At 44.9% G+C, this 13,501-nt stretch overlaps 1 protein-coding gene across 4 annotated transcripts; it reads left to right on the forward strand.

The window, feature by feature from the left end:
• The first annotated feature begins 862 nt into the window (after window positions 1-862).
• Window positions 863-12,280, forward strand: pdgfbb (platelet derived growth factor subunit Bb). Of its 4 annotated transcripts, none has more exons than XM_023395813.2 (8): window positions 863-1,779; window positions 6,727-6,823; window positions 7,669-7,725; window positions 8,546-8,739; window positions 8,873-9,061; window positions 9,360-10,200; window positions 10,318-10,480; window positions 10,591-12,280. In XM_023395813.2, exons 1-7 carry the CDS (start codon window positions 1,714-1,716, stop codon window positions 10,461-10,463), a joined length of 1,590 nt encoding a protein of 529 aa, XP_023251581.1. In that variant the 5' UTR covers window positions 863-1,713; the 3' UTR covers window positions 10,464-10,480; window positions 10,591-12,280. The 4 variants fall into 4 exon arrangements, with proteins under 4 accessions (XP_023251581.1, XP_087027057.1, XP_087027058.1 ...); XM_087170931.1 differs by having other exon boundaries at window positions 10,846-12,280; XM_087170932.1 differs by lacking the exon at window positions 7,669-7,725.
• The last annotated feature ends 1,221 nt before the right edge of the window (window positions 12,281-13,501 follow it).

A 13,501-nucleotide genomic window follows, 5' to 3' on the forward strand; every position in this document is an offset into this window, starting at 1 on the left:
GGGGGCTGGGTCGGCTGAGTTTGCACATGCAGAGTCACCGTGGGGGCATTGTTCAAAAAATGTTCCCTAAACACGAGTGACCGTCTCAAAGGTCAGGAGTCTGAGAATAACTCCTGTGATATTTAGAAACACCTTTTGTTTCCTGATAGCCTGGCGAGCTGGTGATACTGAGGTAATAAGAGGAGTCAGTTGGCATGGCAACTATCCCTGTGACCTCTGCGGGCCGATGGCGGCTGCATAAAGGCCCGTTATGCAATAGGCCGAATTTGCTTAAAGCATCTTTTTTCGCTTCACATGAACGAAAAACAGTGAAAACTTTGAAACTTATAGAACGGGACAACGTGACCTTTATAATTTCTTACTCTTAATAAACGAATCATTTGTCTGCCAGGTGAAAACGTTAAAATACAGGTGTGTTGTGTACACCTGACGTGTTCACAGCCTCACAGAATGACAGTGAATTCAACGTCTCACTGAAGTGAAAGTATATTAGAAGTCAAGCTGCAGAAACTGGCCCACATCTGGATTATTCATCTAATCTAAACTACTATATATATAATTGTAACTGCAGCAGGTTTCCCTCTGAGTTGTGCTGAAGTTATCTGTGAAGTGGCACAACATGGACACATTGGGGGTGAAGTATGTTTTTTTTACACCTTCTGTGTGTGTTGGAACATCTCAGACCAGATCATGTGGCAAAAACAAAATTCAAATCATCAGAAAAAAAAAAAGAGAAAAGAAACAGAAAAAAGCCACAGGACTTGGCCCCGTCTCAGGAATATCTGCATAAATGATTCACGACAGAGGAAATGTGGCTCAGAGCGGCAGCTGCGAGGCGGTTGTTTGTGGACTAATGCACGCAGATTATCACCCATTCCTCAGGCAGGGGGCGGGAGAGAGATACTGGCGAGCAGACCAACAGCGCACTCTTGGAAATCTGCTCTTCCCTTCCCCGCCACCATCACCACCACCATCATCACCACCGCCGCTGCGTAATCAGGCAGCTCCAGGGCTGAGGCGCACCGAGCCACACAGCGCGCTGCTTATTGATAAGACTCCTTGGAAGAAGAGGACCGCAAACCACCGTCCTGACCTGCGACGTTACTTCACACGCTCGGCCCGTGAGCTGGACTTTTATTGGGACGCATCACGGTTAAAGAGACGCTTATTAACAGCTGGGAAAAGTCAAGTCAAGTGGATTTTAAAATTAATGATATATTAAAGAAACCGGGACAAACCCTTTGGAATAATTTAAACTTTACTTACTTTCCGAGTCTCCTGGATAGTTTTGCCTTGTGACGTTTGAACGTTCGCTGCTTAGAAATGTCGCAAAGTCTTTTGTTAATTCAATTTATCGCTTTTAATTTGCGCTTTTAGGCCGAAAAAACGCACACGCACGCACGCACGCACGCGCGAGGTGAACTAAACAGAGAAGACTGAACATCACGCCGAAGAAGAAGTTGGAGGTTTTCTTGTTTTTACACAGTGGGTGCCGCAGACCTCTCTCCCTCTTCTTCTTCTTCTTCTTCTTCTTCTTCTTCTTCTTCGGATATCTCCGCTGGAGACCCCGCAGTGTGGACACACCGTCAACGCGCGCGCAGTTCCGCAGGGCGAGCCGCTGTCCCCCACCCGCGCGCACTGCTGAGGAGAGAGGGACTCTCGCGCTTCCATAAATGCCCGGTCCGTCGAAGAGGCTCGAGGCTGGGCAGCAAGATGAGCTCGTGGGTGCAGCTGCTGCTCGTGTTGCTGGCTGCGTGTCTGCGGTTTGGCGTAGCCGAGGTGAGTTAGCATCAATCACAGTGTGAGAAACTTTTACACTTTACTGAAGCGACTGTCACTAGTCCTACGGCAGCCTGCACGTTATCCTGCACGCACGTGAAGCCCTAATTAAGTTTTATTTAAAGTCAGCACGAGCACTGACAGGATATAAAATAGAGACAGCTAATATAAACTTCAATTATTCTCTTTAAATCCTTTTATTACTCTGCAGCAACTATTTCCTAAGAATTACATCAAAAATTCAAAATAAGGCAACAAATTCTGTATTTTTAAAAACAGTATTTCTTGTATTTTGTTTTATTTTTGACTGTAATTATATTATTATTCTCTTACATCATCAGGAGCATATATACTATAGGTTATATATATGTTCCTGTCAAACACAAGAGAAGATACACAGACCAACATCATCATCAAACTCAGGTGTTTTTATTTTATTTTATATAACTTTGGAGTTGGTGCACCTGCTTTAGTCCAGTCTCATAATAAAAGTCCTCCCGGCCGCCTGTGGGATCCTTGCAGAAGATAACTGTTATTCCCCCCATTAACTGGCGTTATGAATGGATGCCCAGAGGCAGACGCATGCGGAGGTCTTCCTCTTGTGGGTGATGAGGCAGGAAACAGAAACTTGCCATGAAAGGCCCCTTCTGCAGCTGGATGCTCCACGTGGTTAAGTGATGCGTTCATGGATGCGGTTCCAGATGTTGAGGGACTGAGTCAGTGAGCGCCGTCGTACTGCGACGTCGTGCCGTGGAGGCCACATGTTTGTAACAGTTGATGAGCAGCGGAGACCACAAACTGTGACACTGCTATTTATTTATTTTTGTGTCAACATGACACATTGTGTTGTTGTTGATTTTTTTTTGGGGGGGGGGTCTAATTGTGGGAGGCCTTTACATATTCACCTGAACATATAGGCTTTGTATGTGTGTCACATGGGTGTTGCCACGCAGACGATGCGCTTATTACTGCTGTTTCCTCCTCCAGTGAACCACATGTGCACCTCTGCTCCGCTTGATTATTCCACTGTAAATCTGTCTGAATGAAGGTTTCTTATAAACCCGTGAAAGTGAACAGGCAGTAGAGAAATACAGACGCTGGATAGATCGACCAAGCCGGACTGTCTGCTCCAGGTCACGCAGGAAGACCAAACTTTAACCAAAGGTCAAGTGAGGCTCGGCGATAAATGATGTAATATTGGAAAAAGGTCGGAAACGCGGATTAAACCTGAATGAAAGATAAAAATCAGATTCACCGTGTCTCTCAACCTACTTCTATAAACTGAATTTATTCCCTGATGTGAAGTCTGTAGAAGTCGGTGGCACCGTCACGCCCAGTGAATCAGATTCTTCCTCTCCGCCTCCGTTCAGGTTTAATCTGTGTTTCATCTCCGCAATGAAACGCCAGTGTCAGTGGTTCCTAAAACTAAATGGAGTTTAAACACTGTGCGCTGTTAATGAAATATATAATTCCCCTTTCTTTCTCTGAGCCACTTGAACAGCAGAGAACGTACTGTACGTAGTCCCCGTCACCATGACTACTCAACACGAAGGGAGATTTTGTGGAAAACACATAGCTACGAGGGATGACTTCAAATTCCTGTCGTCGACCCGTCTTTTCATTTTACGGCTTCTTGTAGACGCCACATGAAAAAGGAAACTAGAATCTGACAGTGCACGTGTTTCAAGAGGGAGAGCGTTACAGAGGCTTTGAGGTATACAACCAGGAATTCCCCCCCCCCCCTCCCCATGTCTAATTTTAAAGTTATAGTCAGGGAGTCTGTAGGTTCAATCACGTCCCTTATAAAAAGAAGAAGGTGATCATGAGAGAATGAGTTTGAAACACACATCTCCTGTTGAGAGTGAGTGATAATTTAAAAGCTTCTTATAATGAACGTATACCTTCACCTACAGCGCCACACAAACTCCTCATTATCTTTATAATTGCGTCAGGCGCCTTTCCAACTCGCAACTACATTACGAAGAAAAGAATTCATTAAAGTCACATTTACTCACATATTCCAGTATTGTGCACGTGTAGTTTTCACAGTTTCAGTGTCTACATGTGAAGCCTCACACATGTGCTGCTGCTGCTGCGCCGACAGCAATCTGGACCCTCTAATTATGTACGATTAGATGTTCCCTCTCCTGCCCGGCCGGCTGCAGCCTGATGCCTGTACCTGGCATTCCTCAACGTGTCCGGGAGCTTCAGGTGATAACTTCTGGATTATGTCGAGAATTTAGGGTGTTTTTTTTTTTGTTGTTGTTGTTGTTGTTGTTGTAAAAACTGTGAGGTGTTGGTTACACGGAGCAGGACAGTTTCTCAGGAGAGGAAGAACTGTCCAGCTGATCTAACAGCTGTTGTTGTCTCTGCTTCATCATCACGAGCCCATTATTTGAAAAGAGGTCAACTGTTCCAGATGCAGGTGAATGATGAGACTCCAAGCGCAGGGAGGGAATATTAGCTTTAGACTCACTGACTTCACACTTTTATTTGCCATTTTATGGGCAATTAATCATTTCTTTACCAAACCACGGGGGCTAGAGCGTCTTGCAGGGAGGCATCACACATCAGACTCGACGATCTCTCCCCGGAAAGAAAATAATCAACAACTATTTTGATAATAAATGTTGTATAAATGTTGTAGCGTTGGTCCCAGAAAACGTGGAAGTTCAGGACATCACTTTGGGCTTTAGGACAGTTTGATGGATATTTTTCATCATTTTCTTTTACAGATGAATCCATGATGAGGAGACGTGCTAGCTGCAGCCTCACCTGTTGGTTTAGTTCTCAGTAACAGGAAATATCTTCTTTCTTTTCTTTCCCCACTGAGCCTCCATTATTTTAGTATCTCGACATCTTGAACGTATCAAAATACTCGTCCGTCACAGTCGCACGTTGAACATCACCGACGTGTGTTTACGTATTCTGTCTGTGCAGTTTGAATCTGTTTACATCTGTTTTGTTTATCAGAACCAAAGTGTTTATTTAATATTTCCTGCTCAGACACAAATCTTCATGACAGCAGGCACCACGGCGAACAAAGGCAAACATCCTATAATTAACATCAGACACAATTAGCCGAGCAGGCGGGTTCGCTCCGTCGTCGGCAGAGGAGGGAGGAAATAATCATGATGACTCCTCAGGGGCATCGGCAGCTCTGCGGCGGAGATGTCAGTGTAATACAGCAGGCGTTTCCCCGCTGGAGAATCTGACTGTATGAAAGGACGTCCAACAATGGGGGAAAGTCAGTGGCATACAGTTTGGGCAGGGTGAGGATACACCTTCATTTCATGGATGGCTACTTCCTCTGGCTAAAGCTCTTGCTTCCCGCCGGGATTTCATTATATTCTCCAGACCCCGGGAGGAGCCGTACTCTGGGCTGGAGTTGCGATATAAAATAAAATGAATCTGTATTTTTCTTTTTTAAAAAACAGCCGGGTCAGATCTCACTGGCTCCTCTCAGGTCGTCTTCCGTCGGTTCACCTCACCGATGAAGCACATCCGCCGCGTTTAAACCAATGTGAGGAAGTGTGTCGACCCATGTCTGATCCTTGTCCGTCTTTTATTCATCTATTATCCCTCTTTTCTTTTTTTTCAGATGCACCTCTCCTCTCTCCTCCTCTCTATATCACTCCTTCCCCCACTTCCTGACTCCTTCCTGGCTCCTTTGACCCCTAAATGTTAGCAGATGAGAAGACACAACGCCAATAGTCATTCACCCTGCTCTTAGTGACCATTGTGTGTCTGCTTTGGTTAACACCCCCCCCCACCCTCCAGCTCTCTCACCCATTAATGACTGGGGGGGTTAAACCCACAGTCAGTCTATAGAGGGACAATGAGCTGCTGCTCGGTTGTTGTTGTGCTGGTATGGAAATATTTAGTGAAGAGCAAGTTGGATAAAGTTTCCTTTTGTTATTATCAACAGATTCCACGAGGAAAGCAAAAGCAGAACTGAGTTTTCCTCCCGACCGTGGAGCCAGACGCTGATATCATGTTTGTCTCTGCGCCATTAAAACCTTCCAGAAAGCGTCAGATATATATTCCTTCACTGCGGGAAACAGGACGAGTGCAGGAGTGTAGCTGGCTCAGCCAGTTCCAACCATCAAGTCTCTGAGATGTTTTCATATTTATTTATTCTCAGGCATCACAGATGAATTAATAGATAGTTAATAATAATGAAGAATGTTAGTTTTTATGTTAAATTATCGAGAGTTGTAGCAGGTTCCAGTTTCCAGTCTTGAGTTAACTAGTAGTTATTAGTTCAAGCCATTTGTTTCTGATCGATTGATTAATCATTTACATTGATATTTTTGTGGGGCACTGCTACATTACAAGAAATACAAACTATAATAACGAGCTTTTGAAATGTGAAGCGAGCCGCCTGTTAAACGCCACGGGGCGAGATGTGTGATGATTCTGAATGTGTCAGGAGAACCGGCGAGGAGAACGTCGGCGCGAGCGGACACGCCGTGTGGATAATGTGAGGCTTAGTTTAAACGTCACCTTCATCTGTGAGACCACACTTTGCGTTTCCTGCCGGACCAGGCCTGCAGACCTCGTCCGTCTGACTTCCTGTGGAGTTTATTTTTCTCCTGCGACCGATCGAAACTCGGTCGACTAAGACTCTTCTCATCGACTAGCGTTACAGAGCGATCGCCTATTGTTCCTCGGTCGGGCAGCCGCACACACTGAAGCGCTCGGTTGCTGCAGGAGTGTTGTTTCATTTCCTCAGAGGAACTGTTTGGAAAACTCTGTAATGCCTGTTGCAGGATGCAGAAGGGCGGGAAATTCTCAAACAGCTATTCTTATAGTCTTGTGCTGAAAAAAAAAAAAGTGTCTAAATGTCTAACGTGTCGTCTTCTTTTCCTCTTTTCCCATGGTCCTGTTCTACGGCGGCCCAGGCTGGTGTAGGATATCTCATGTGGTTGGTGTTGTGTGTTTCAGGGGGACCCTCTGCCTGCAGCCCTGGTGGAGCTGGTTAGAAACAGCCCCATCGCCTCCATAGAGGACCTCCAGCTGCTGCTGCTCTCTGACTCCGTAGGTAAAGATCACAGCTCTACTTCTATTGTTACATTCACTGAAACCGGATTCACTGCTGGGTTATTGTGTTATTGTGGATCCTGACACGGTTGTGCTGCGTTCACATTCTTACTTTAATCTCAGCGACGTGTTAAATCTCGACGTGAACCGAACTGTAAAGGTTGGCGGACCAATAACGTGATCTCTGGTTTACTGTGTCTGTAGCTCATTTATTACAAATAAATAAATACTATGATGAAATACTAAAACTACAGTTTCATGGGAAACATACACCTTTGATCCTTTCAAAATAAAGTGCATCAATCCAAAACATTTTCTTACTTCCTGGACTGACAGTAGAGTCCATGTTGTTCTCACCAACTCTGTCGACTCAGATTTCATGTTTCCTCTTAAATAAAGTTCTGGATCATTTCAGATGCTTTTTAAACGGGACAAAATGTAATCAAGAATACACTAATTAATACTTCTAAGATGTGTAAAGACGAACTGAAAATTAACAACATCAATTAGTAGTTACTAACTGTGACTGGTGAACATGATCGGATCAAAGTGAGAAGTACAACAACAGTAACTTTAAGTAGCTCCACGCCTCACACTCACTCACATCAGTCACATGTGACGTTAACGACCCCCACACCCTCTTTGTTGCCCCCGCTCGCTCTCTCTCTCTCTCTCTCTCTCTGTCCTCGCACGCCCACATGCAGGGACCACGTCCACACATGCAGAGGGCGCTACAACGCCTCACAATATGAGATATCACACCAGGGGACAAAAGAAACGGGCTCGTGCATAAATCAGTTGCTGCGTTTAAGTCAAACGCTGTGTTTGTTTATTGTTTTGTCTCAGATGAGGAGGACGGGACTTCTGCAGCCAATGGAGGTCACAGACTCCCGAGGAGCCTCGGTGAGTCAAGCCCCCTCCTCCCTCCTCCCTTTCTGGTCCTCCACAGTGTTATTATTCAGAACACTGCTTTCTTGTTGCGCTCACAATGTGAACTTATTGTGCACGGTGAGGGAGCGAGGCGTTGCTGCTGTTACTCTCATGCGGCTTCTTCAGATGTAAAAATAAAAAACATGCGTCAGAGTAAATGTTGGGTTAATAGAAGGTCGAAGTGGAGAATTCCTGATTTTCCTCATGAGCTGTGGAAGTACTCCATCCTCATTAGTGCAGGACAGCGGGTTTGTTCAGTCAGCCTTGATTTATGTGACAGGTGTGGTTTTAGTGACGCGGTAAAATCCTTCCCATTAACCTTTCTTTTTTAAGCTATCATGATAAAGCAGATGTCTGAATTACTGCACATCAATCTACAGCCGTCTGGGTGACGAGGAAACACTAATGGTCCTACATTAATCCTCGTAAAGAGGAACCCTGTGTGTCCGACCCCAGAGACGCTTATTGAACAAGGAACATTTGTGAAATTCCCTCGTGTTTCAGATCAATACAACACCGATTAGAAGAAGCTTTAAACCGCTATTGTATAAAACCGTAAAGAGCTGTCACCACACTGTCCCATAGATAAACATGCACTCAGACTTCTGAAGGAGCCTCATGTGCATTTTGGTTCTTCTCTCCTTGTTGGTTCAGCTAACACGTCCACGAAAGGGAAGGTGGTTGTTAACGGTCGCTTTTTTACAAACGCAGTACGTTTTGAATGCTAACACTCACGCTAATGCTAACACCAGTGCTAGCAGCGACGCTCACACTTCGTCGTGTCGTCCCTCAGATGCCCAGCCGGCCCAGCAGGCTCTGTGTAAAGTGCGTACAGAGGTGGTTGAGATCACCAGGGCAATGCTGGACCGCAGCAACGCTAACTTCCTGTTATGGCCGCCTTGTGTGGAGGTGCAGCGCTGCTCCGGCTGCTGCAACACCAAGAGCCTGCAGTGTGTCCCTGTGGTCACGCACACCAGATACCTGCAGGTAAACAACCGCATGCACACAAATACACAGACTGAACATGAAGGTCAAAGCACGCACATTTAGACGGAAGGAAAAATGGCGCCCGCGATGTGTTTTTGTTACAACTCCTCCCTGTGATTCGCTCCTTATCCAGGTCATGAAGATCGAATACGTGAATAAAAGACCCACGTACGCCAAAGCGGTGGTGTCGGTGGTGGATCACGTGGAGTGCCGGTGTCAGCCGGCGCCACGTCCTCCGGCGCCCAAGAGAAAGTCGTCTCGCAGACAGCACAGCCACCAGCATCAAAACCTGACGCTGGGCCAAGAGCACGGACAGGGACAGGTACAGTGTGGACGCTCTCTGTTGTATTAAATTCTCACCTTACACGTGCAAAGACACAAGTTATCACAGAGTTTAGTTTAAGCAGCCGAGCTCTTGTGTAACTTCTAGTTACATGTTTCTCAAAACTTTATTGTTGTTTAATATAATATTAATGTGGTAAGTTGATTTTAAAGTGTATAATATTATAATTAGGTCAGAAATACACTGAAGAAGCTTGTGGAACATTTACTCATCTACACTGATGGTAAATGGACAAAAGTGAGATGAACTGCATCGTGTTGAATTTTTATTACCGCAGGTCAAGATGCACTCCAAGGACGAGCTCCATCAGTGGGAGGAGCTGAAACAGAACCAGAGGGCCCACCTGGAGGATCTCCTGGAGCAGCACTGGAGCCCCAGAGGAGACACCTTCACCCAGCCCGGAGAAGGCTACAGTTTGGCTGGGGAGGACGCATCTCGGTCCGGAGAGGCCGTTCACTTCGCTCCACACTGGGCACATAACTCCAGCGGGCTCCACGGGACCGGAGAGCAATCTGAGAACGTGGAGAGGAAGCACGGCAGGATCTCGGACGGCAACAAGACTGTTTCCTCCGAGGGTGATGTTGGTGTTGAGCCAAAGAACAAGCTGGTAGAAGGTGGGAACGGGTTGCTGCTCAACGTCACTGAAGGGAAAGTGAATGAGGGAAACGGGGGAAGGGACAAAGCTGCACAAACACGCAGTCCACTACTGCAAGAAGACAAATCCAAATTTACAAAGAGTCACACGAGTGGCATCTCTCCGCCTGTTACTCAGAATCCTCAAGCCAAATTCAGTCCAACTGAGGAAACCATCAGCCAGAGAGTCGGGAGCAGAGCCCGACCGACCAAAGAGCCCAACCCGGACCCCCGAGAGCAGGGGAGGCGGAGGGGGAACGAGACGCCGGAGGAAGAGAGGATATTACAGATCGAGGAGGCGAAACTGGAGGAGGAGAGAAGAGAGCTTCTGCTCCTCCACAAGAGGCTGGACCAGGAGAAGGAGATCCTGAGACAGCAGCAGGTGAAACGAGAAGAGGAGGAGAGGCAGAGAGAAAAGGAGGCGGACGGTCGACATCACCTGCATGGTAAACATCATCGTCTGCAGACAACTACACAGAAGCCAGGTAAAATCAGGATTTAAGAAATAAAAACACAAATATGAAATATTTTTAATAAATCATTTTTTGTTTTTTAATTTTAACTTTTCCTTTAATATGTAAATGCTTTTTTTTTTCCTGCAGAGAGCACAACATCTACGACTACCACGCGGCAGCCCTCAGCTCCAGCAGGCCCCAGACCTCCAGCTCGTCCAAACCAAACGAAGAGAAGGATGAGGAAGAATCGCAAACGGATCAGCAAGGCAGCTATGAGAGCGATGCTAATGTAGAGCTAAAGTAAAGCCAGGTGAGTTCACATGACCTATCAGACAACAAACAATCTAAAGATCTAAATGCCGGAATGAATCATGCAGCTCGGTGAAGTTTAAAGTTTGCCTTCCTATATTTCCCCCTCAGGGACACAACGTGAACTTGGTGTATTTTGTGGATAATCCAGAGGTGAAGCAGAGTGACTCCCTTCATATAAATATTTATTCATTCATTCATTCAGTAACCTGCTCATCCTGTGAGATCTCCTCAGTAACACTACTAATAACTGTCTGGTGAACCTGTAATGACACCTGGACGGAGTAAGACGAGGGTGAGAGGAAAATGGAATATAAATAAAAGGTGGACCTTGTTTTTTTTGTTTTTTGTTTTTTGTTTTTTAAGAGAACACTTCTCTACAACGACAGTTGCTGGTGTGAAGTAACAAGCGGCATCTGAAGACTGACAAATCGTGTGCGAGCACAGTACATCCGGAGGACTGACACTGCATCGCTGTAGAACTGTGGATAATCGTGCAATTTCAAAACTCTTCGTGGAACCATGTTTGATATCAACAGAGAGAAACTGCACTTATATTTTGACGAAACCGAGTCTATACGGGGTTTAAATGATAAAGTTTGTTGCTGAAAGACTTGTTTTTGTGATAACGACAGTCAGACCGGACTGTTGAAAAATGGACGTAACTCTTCTGTGTCACGAAAGAATCTGTTGTATTGTAATTGGATAATCTTAAGAGACAATCATCAATAGACGGCAATGACAACTAATGCTGACTAAAACCACCAATATTCCCCATGTGTGATAAAACTCACACATCTGGAGCTCAGCGTTGACTCTGCTGGGAAGATGAAGCTGTGTAGATTTACCGTACCCAGGCCTGATATCATTTATTAGCTCATTAAAACAGTCATGGTCTCTCTCTAACCATATTTAATATTTAACTCATTGCAAACACTGGATTTACACAGATGTGATCAGAGAACAAAAACATGCATTAGTTTTAAGATCTCACCACGGGTGTGAAGAAAAAAAAAAGAGTGAGGTGCTCTCTGAATATGAGGTGATGGCGTTCCACCTGTGAACCCACCGTGTGCTATCTTTCTTATTTATTTATCTCTACCATTACTGTGGATTAACTCTCCATAGAAATACTGCATTCAGCTGCCGTGATGACTGGGTGGTTCCATCAGAAACACTCAACAAGTTTAGAAAAGAAAAATAAAAGAAGATCAAAAGCTTCTGCGACCTCCCAGTATCACGCAGTGTTTAACTTCTGTGTCTAAAAAGTGTGTGCATGTGTGTTTGTTTTGTATGCCTAAGTGTGTGGTGTAGTGTGTGTATAGCCACACCTACACCTTTGTCATGCATCTCAATACATGTAGCAGCATATATCTGTTTCTCTCTGTCACTTTCTCTCTTTGATAGAGAGACGTTTTTGTCTTTTTCCAATCAATACAATCACGTTCCTTTTAAACTCTTCAGGAAACTGAACGGGTCGAAACAAGTGAATCAACAGCTCGTCACTGAAAAGGACAGCGGGACTTTGCAAACGTAGATAATGTTTTTGTGTATTTCCATTAGAAAGAACACGTAGAAACACTCTGGTGATGCTCTTTGGTTTTCAGTGATCCATAATCAGCCAGACATCTTAAGTTATTGAAAAAACATGGCTTGTATGTCCTTTGTGTCAACTTACAACTGTTACTGATTTTGTCTGTTTTATTATGAGATATGATGGAAAAAAGAGGAATGTTTGTGATAACGTTGCCACCTAATGCTATTTTCATATGGGTATAAGAAGCTAATGTGCTGAAATCTACTTTGTTTTGTGTTTTTATTCCATTTCTCCTCTAAATCTTTTATCATCACCGGGCCGACGGCCGCTGCTCAACACGTGACCAGCAACTGACTGACAGCAAAACTGATTTTAAGGCTAAAGGCTAATTCAGGCGTCCTCGGCGTCATGTGACATAAATGTCTGTGAGGCTGTAAGAGTCTGCAGACATTGTAGTGGCTCAGTTGTATTTAGGCACAGCTGCGCTTTGAGCTAAATGCTAGTGTCAGCTACTGCTAACATGCTAACAGTAACAACGCTAAAATGCTGACGCTAAGCTGGTATGAGGTTTACCACGTTTAGCGTCTCAGTTTAGCATGTTAGCAAGATAACGTTTGCTAGGACAGAAGAAAGTACAGCTGTAGCTGATGATGCCTTTTGTTCTGAAGGTATTTAGTCAAAAGAAATGTTGAATTTTTCACACTTGGTGGCGCTAAATTAAATGTTTACCATCAGGTAAGAGGATCAGTAAATTTATTACGGTTCATACCGAGGGGGATAGTTTTCAAACAAATTTAACAAAAAGCCAAAAATGTCACTTTTATGACACGAACTATCTGACTTTCTTACCACTTGCTGCACTCAGCCTGTTTGACATGTTGTGTTCACACAGTGCATCTTCAGCTCTCCAGAGGCTTCATATTGACTCCTGGAATCCACTGCCTCGTATTGAGCGTTACTCCTAGAGATGTGCAGTGAGGGTTGTTCAGTCTGACAATAGAGACAGAAAAGAAATAGTGGGGGGTTGATGTACTGTGGGTGAACTCTGGCACACACTCTCCTGATGGTTTGTTTTTCACATTTACCCACTTGACTCTTGGCTGCAAAAACTCCACAACTCAGCAGTCAGCTGCACGGCTCTGTCTGCTAATTACCGAGTCAAGAAGTCGTCTGCTTTCCTGTCTAAGTGGAATCATACGAGGGATTTCTTTGCAGCACAATAAATGCTAATGACAATCTTGCAGATGTGATTATGTCTTAACGCATTTTGGGCTCGAGGAGCCTTGTTGTCTTTATAAAATTTGACAAATAACTGGGTTTGATCCCTTAAACTCAATGTGTATTCAGGTATTCATGCATTACTTCCCGTTGCCCTACTGTCAATCTCACACGGACGTACTACGTCCAAACGGCAGACCATCTCCAAATTCAGCATCAAGGTGGGATGCCTGTTTTTTTCCGTGGGTGTCCGAGCTGCCCCCCCCC

The sequence above is a fragment of the Seriola lalandi genome, unplaced genomic scaffold, assembly GCF_002814215.2.
Source record: "Seriola lalandi dorsalis isolate HSWRI2012SDOR001 ecotype SW California unplaced genomic scaffold, Sedor1 jcf7180002054969, whole genome shotgun sequence".
Lineage (NCBI taxonomy): Eukaryota > Metazoa > Chordata > Actinopteri > Carangiformes > Carangidae > Seriola > Seriola lalandi.

Excerpts from the sequence above, each read along its gene's own strand:
- pdgfbb (XM_023395813.2), top strand. The coding sequence starts at position 1,714 with ATGAGCTCGTGGGTGCAGCTGCTGCTCGTGTTGCTGGCTGCGTGTCTG. Across the intron at positions 9,062-9,359 it reads AAGAGCACGGACAGGGACAG|GTCAAGATGCACTCCAAGGA; the intron begins GTACAGTGTGGA and ends TTATTACCGCAG. Across the intron at positions 10,201-10,317 it reads GACAACTACACAGAAGCCAG|AGAGCACAACATCTACGACT; the intron begins GTAAAATCAGGA and ends TTTTTCCTGCAG.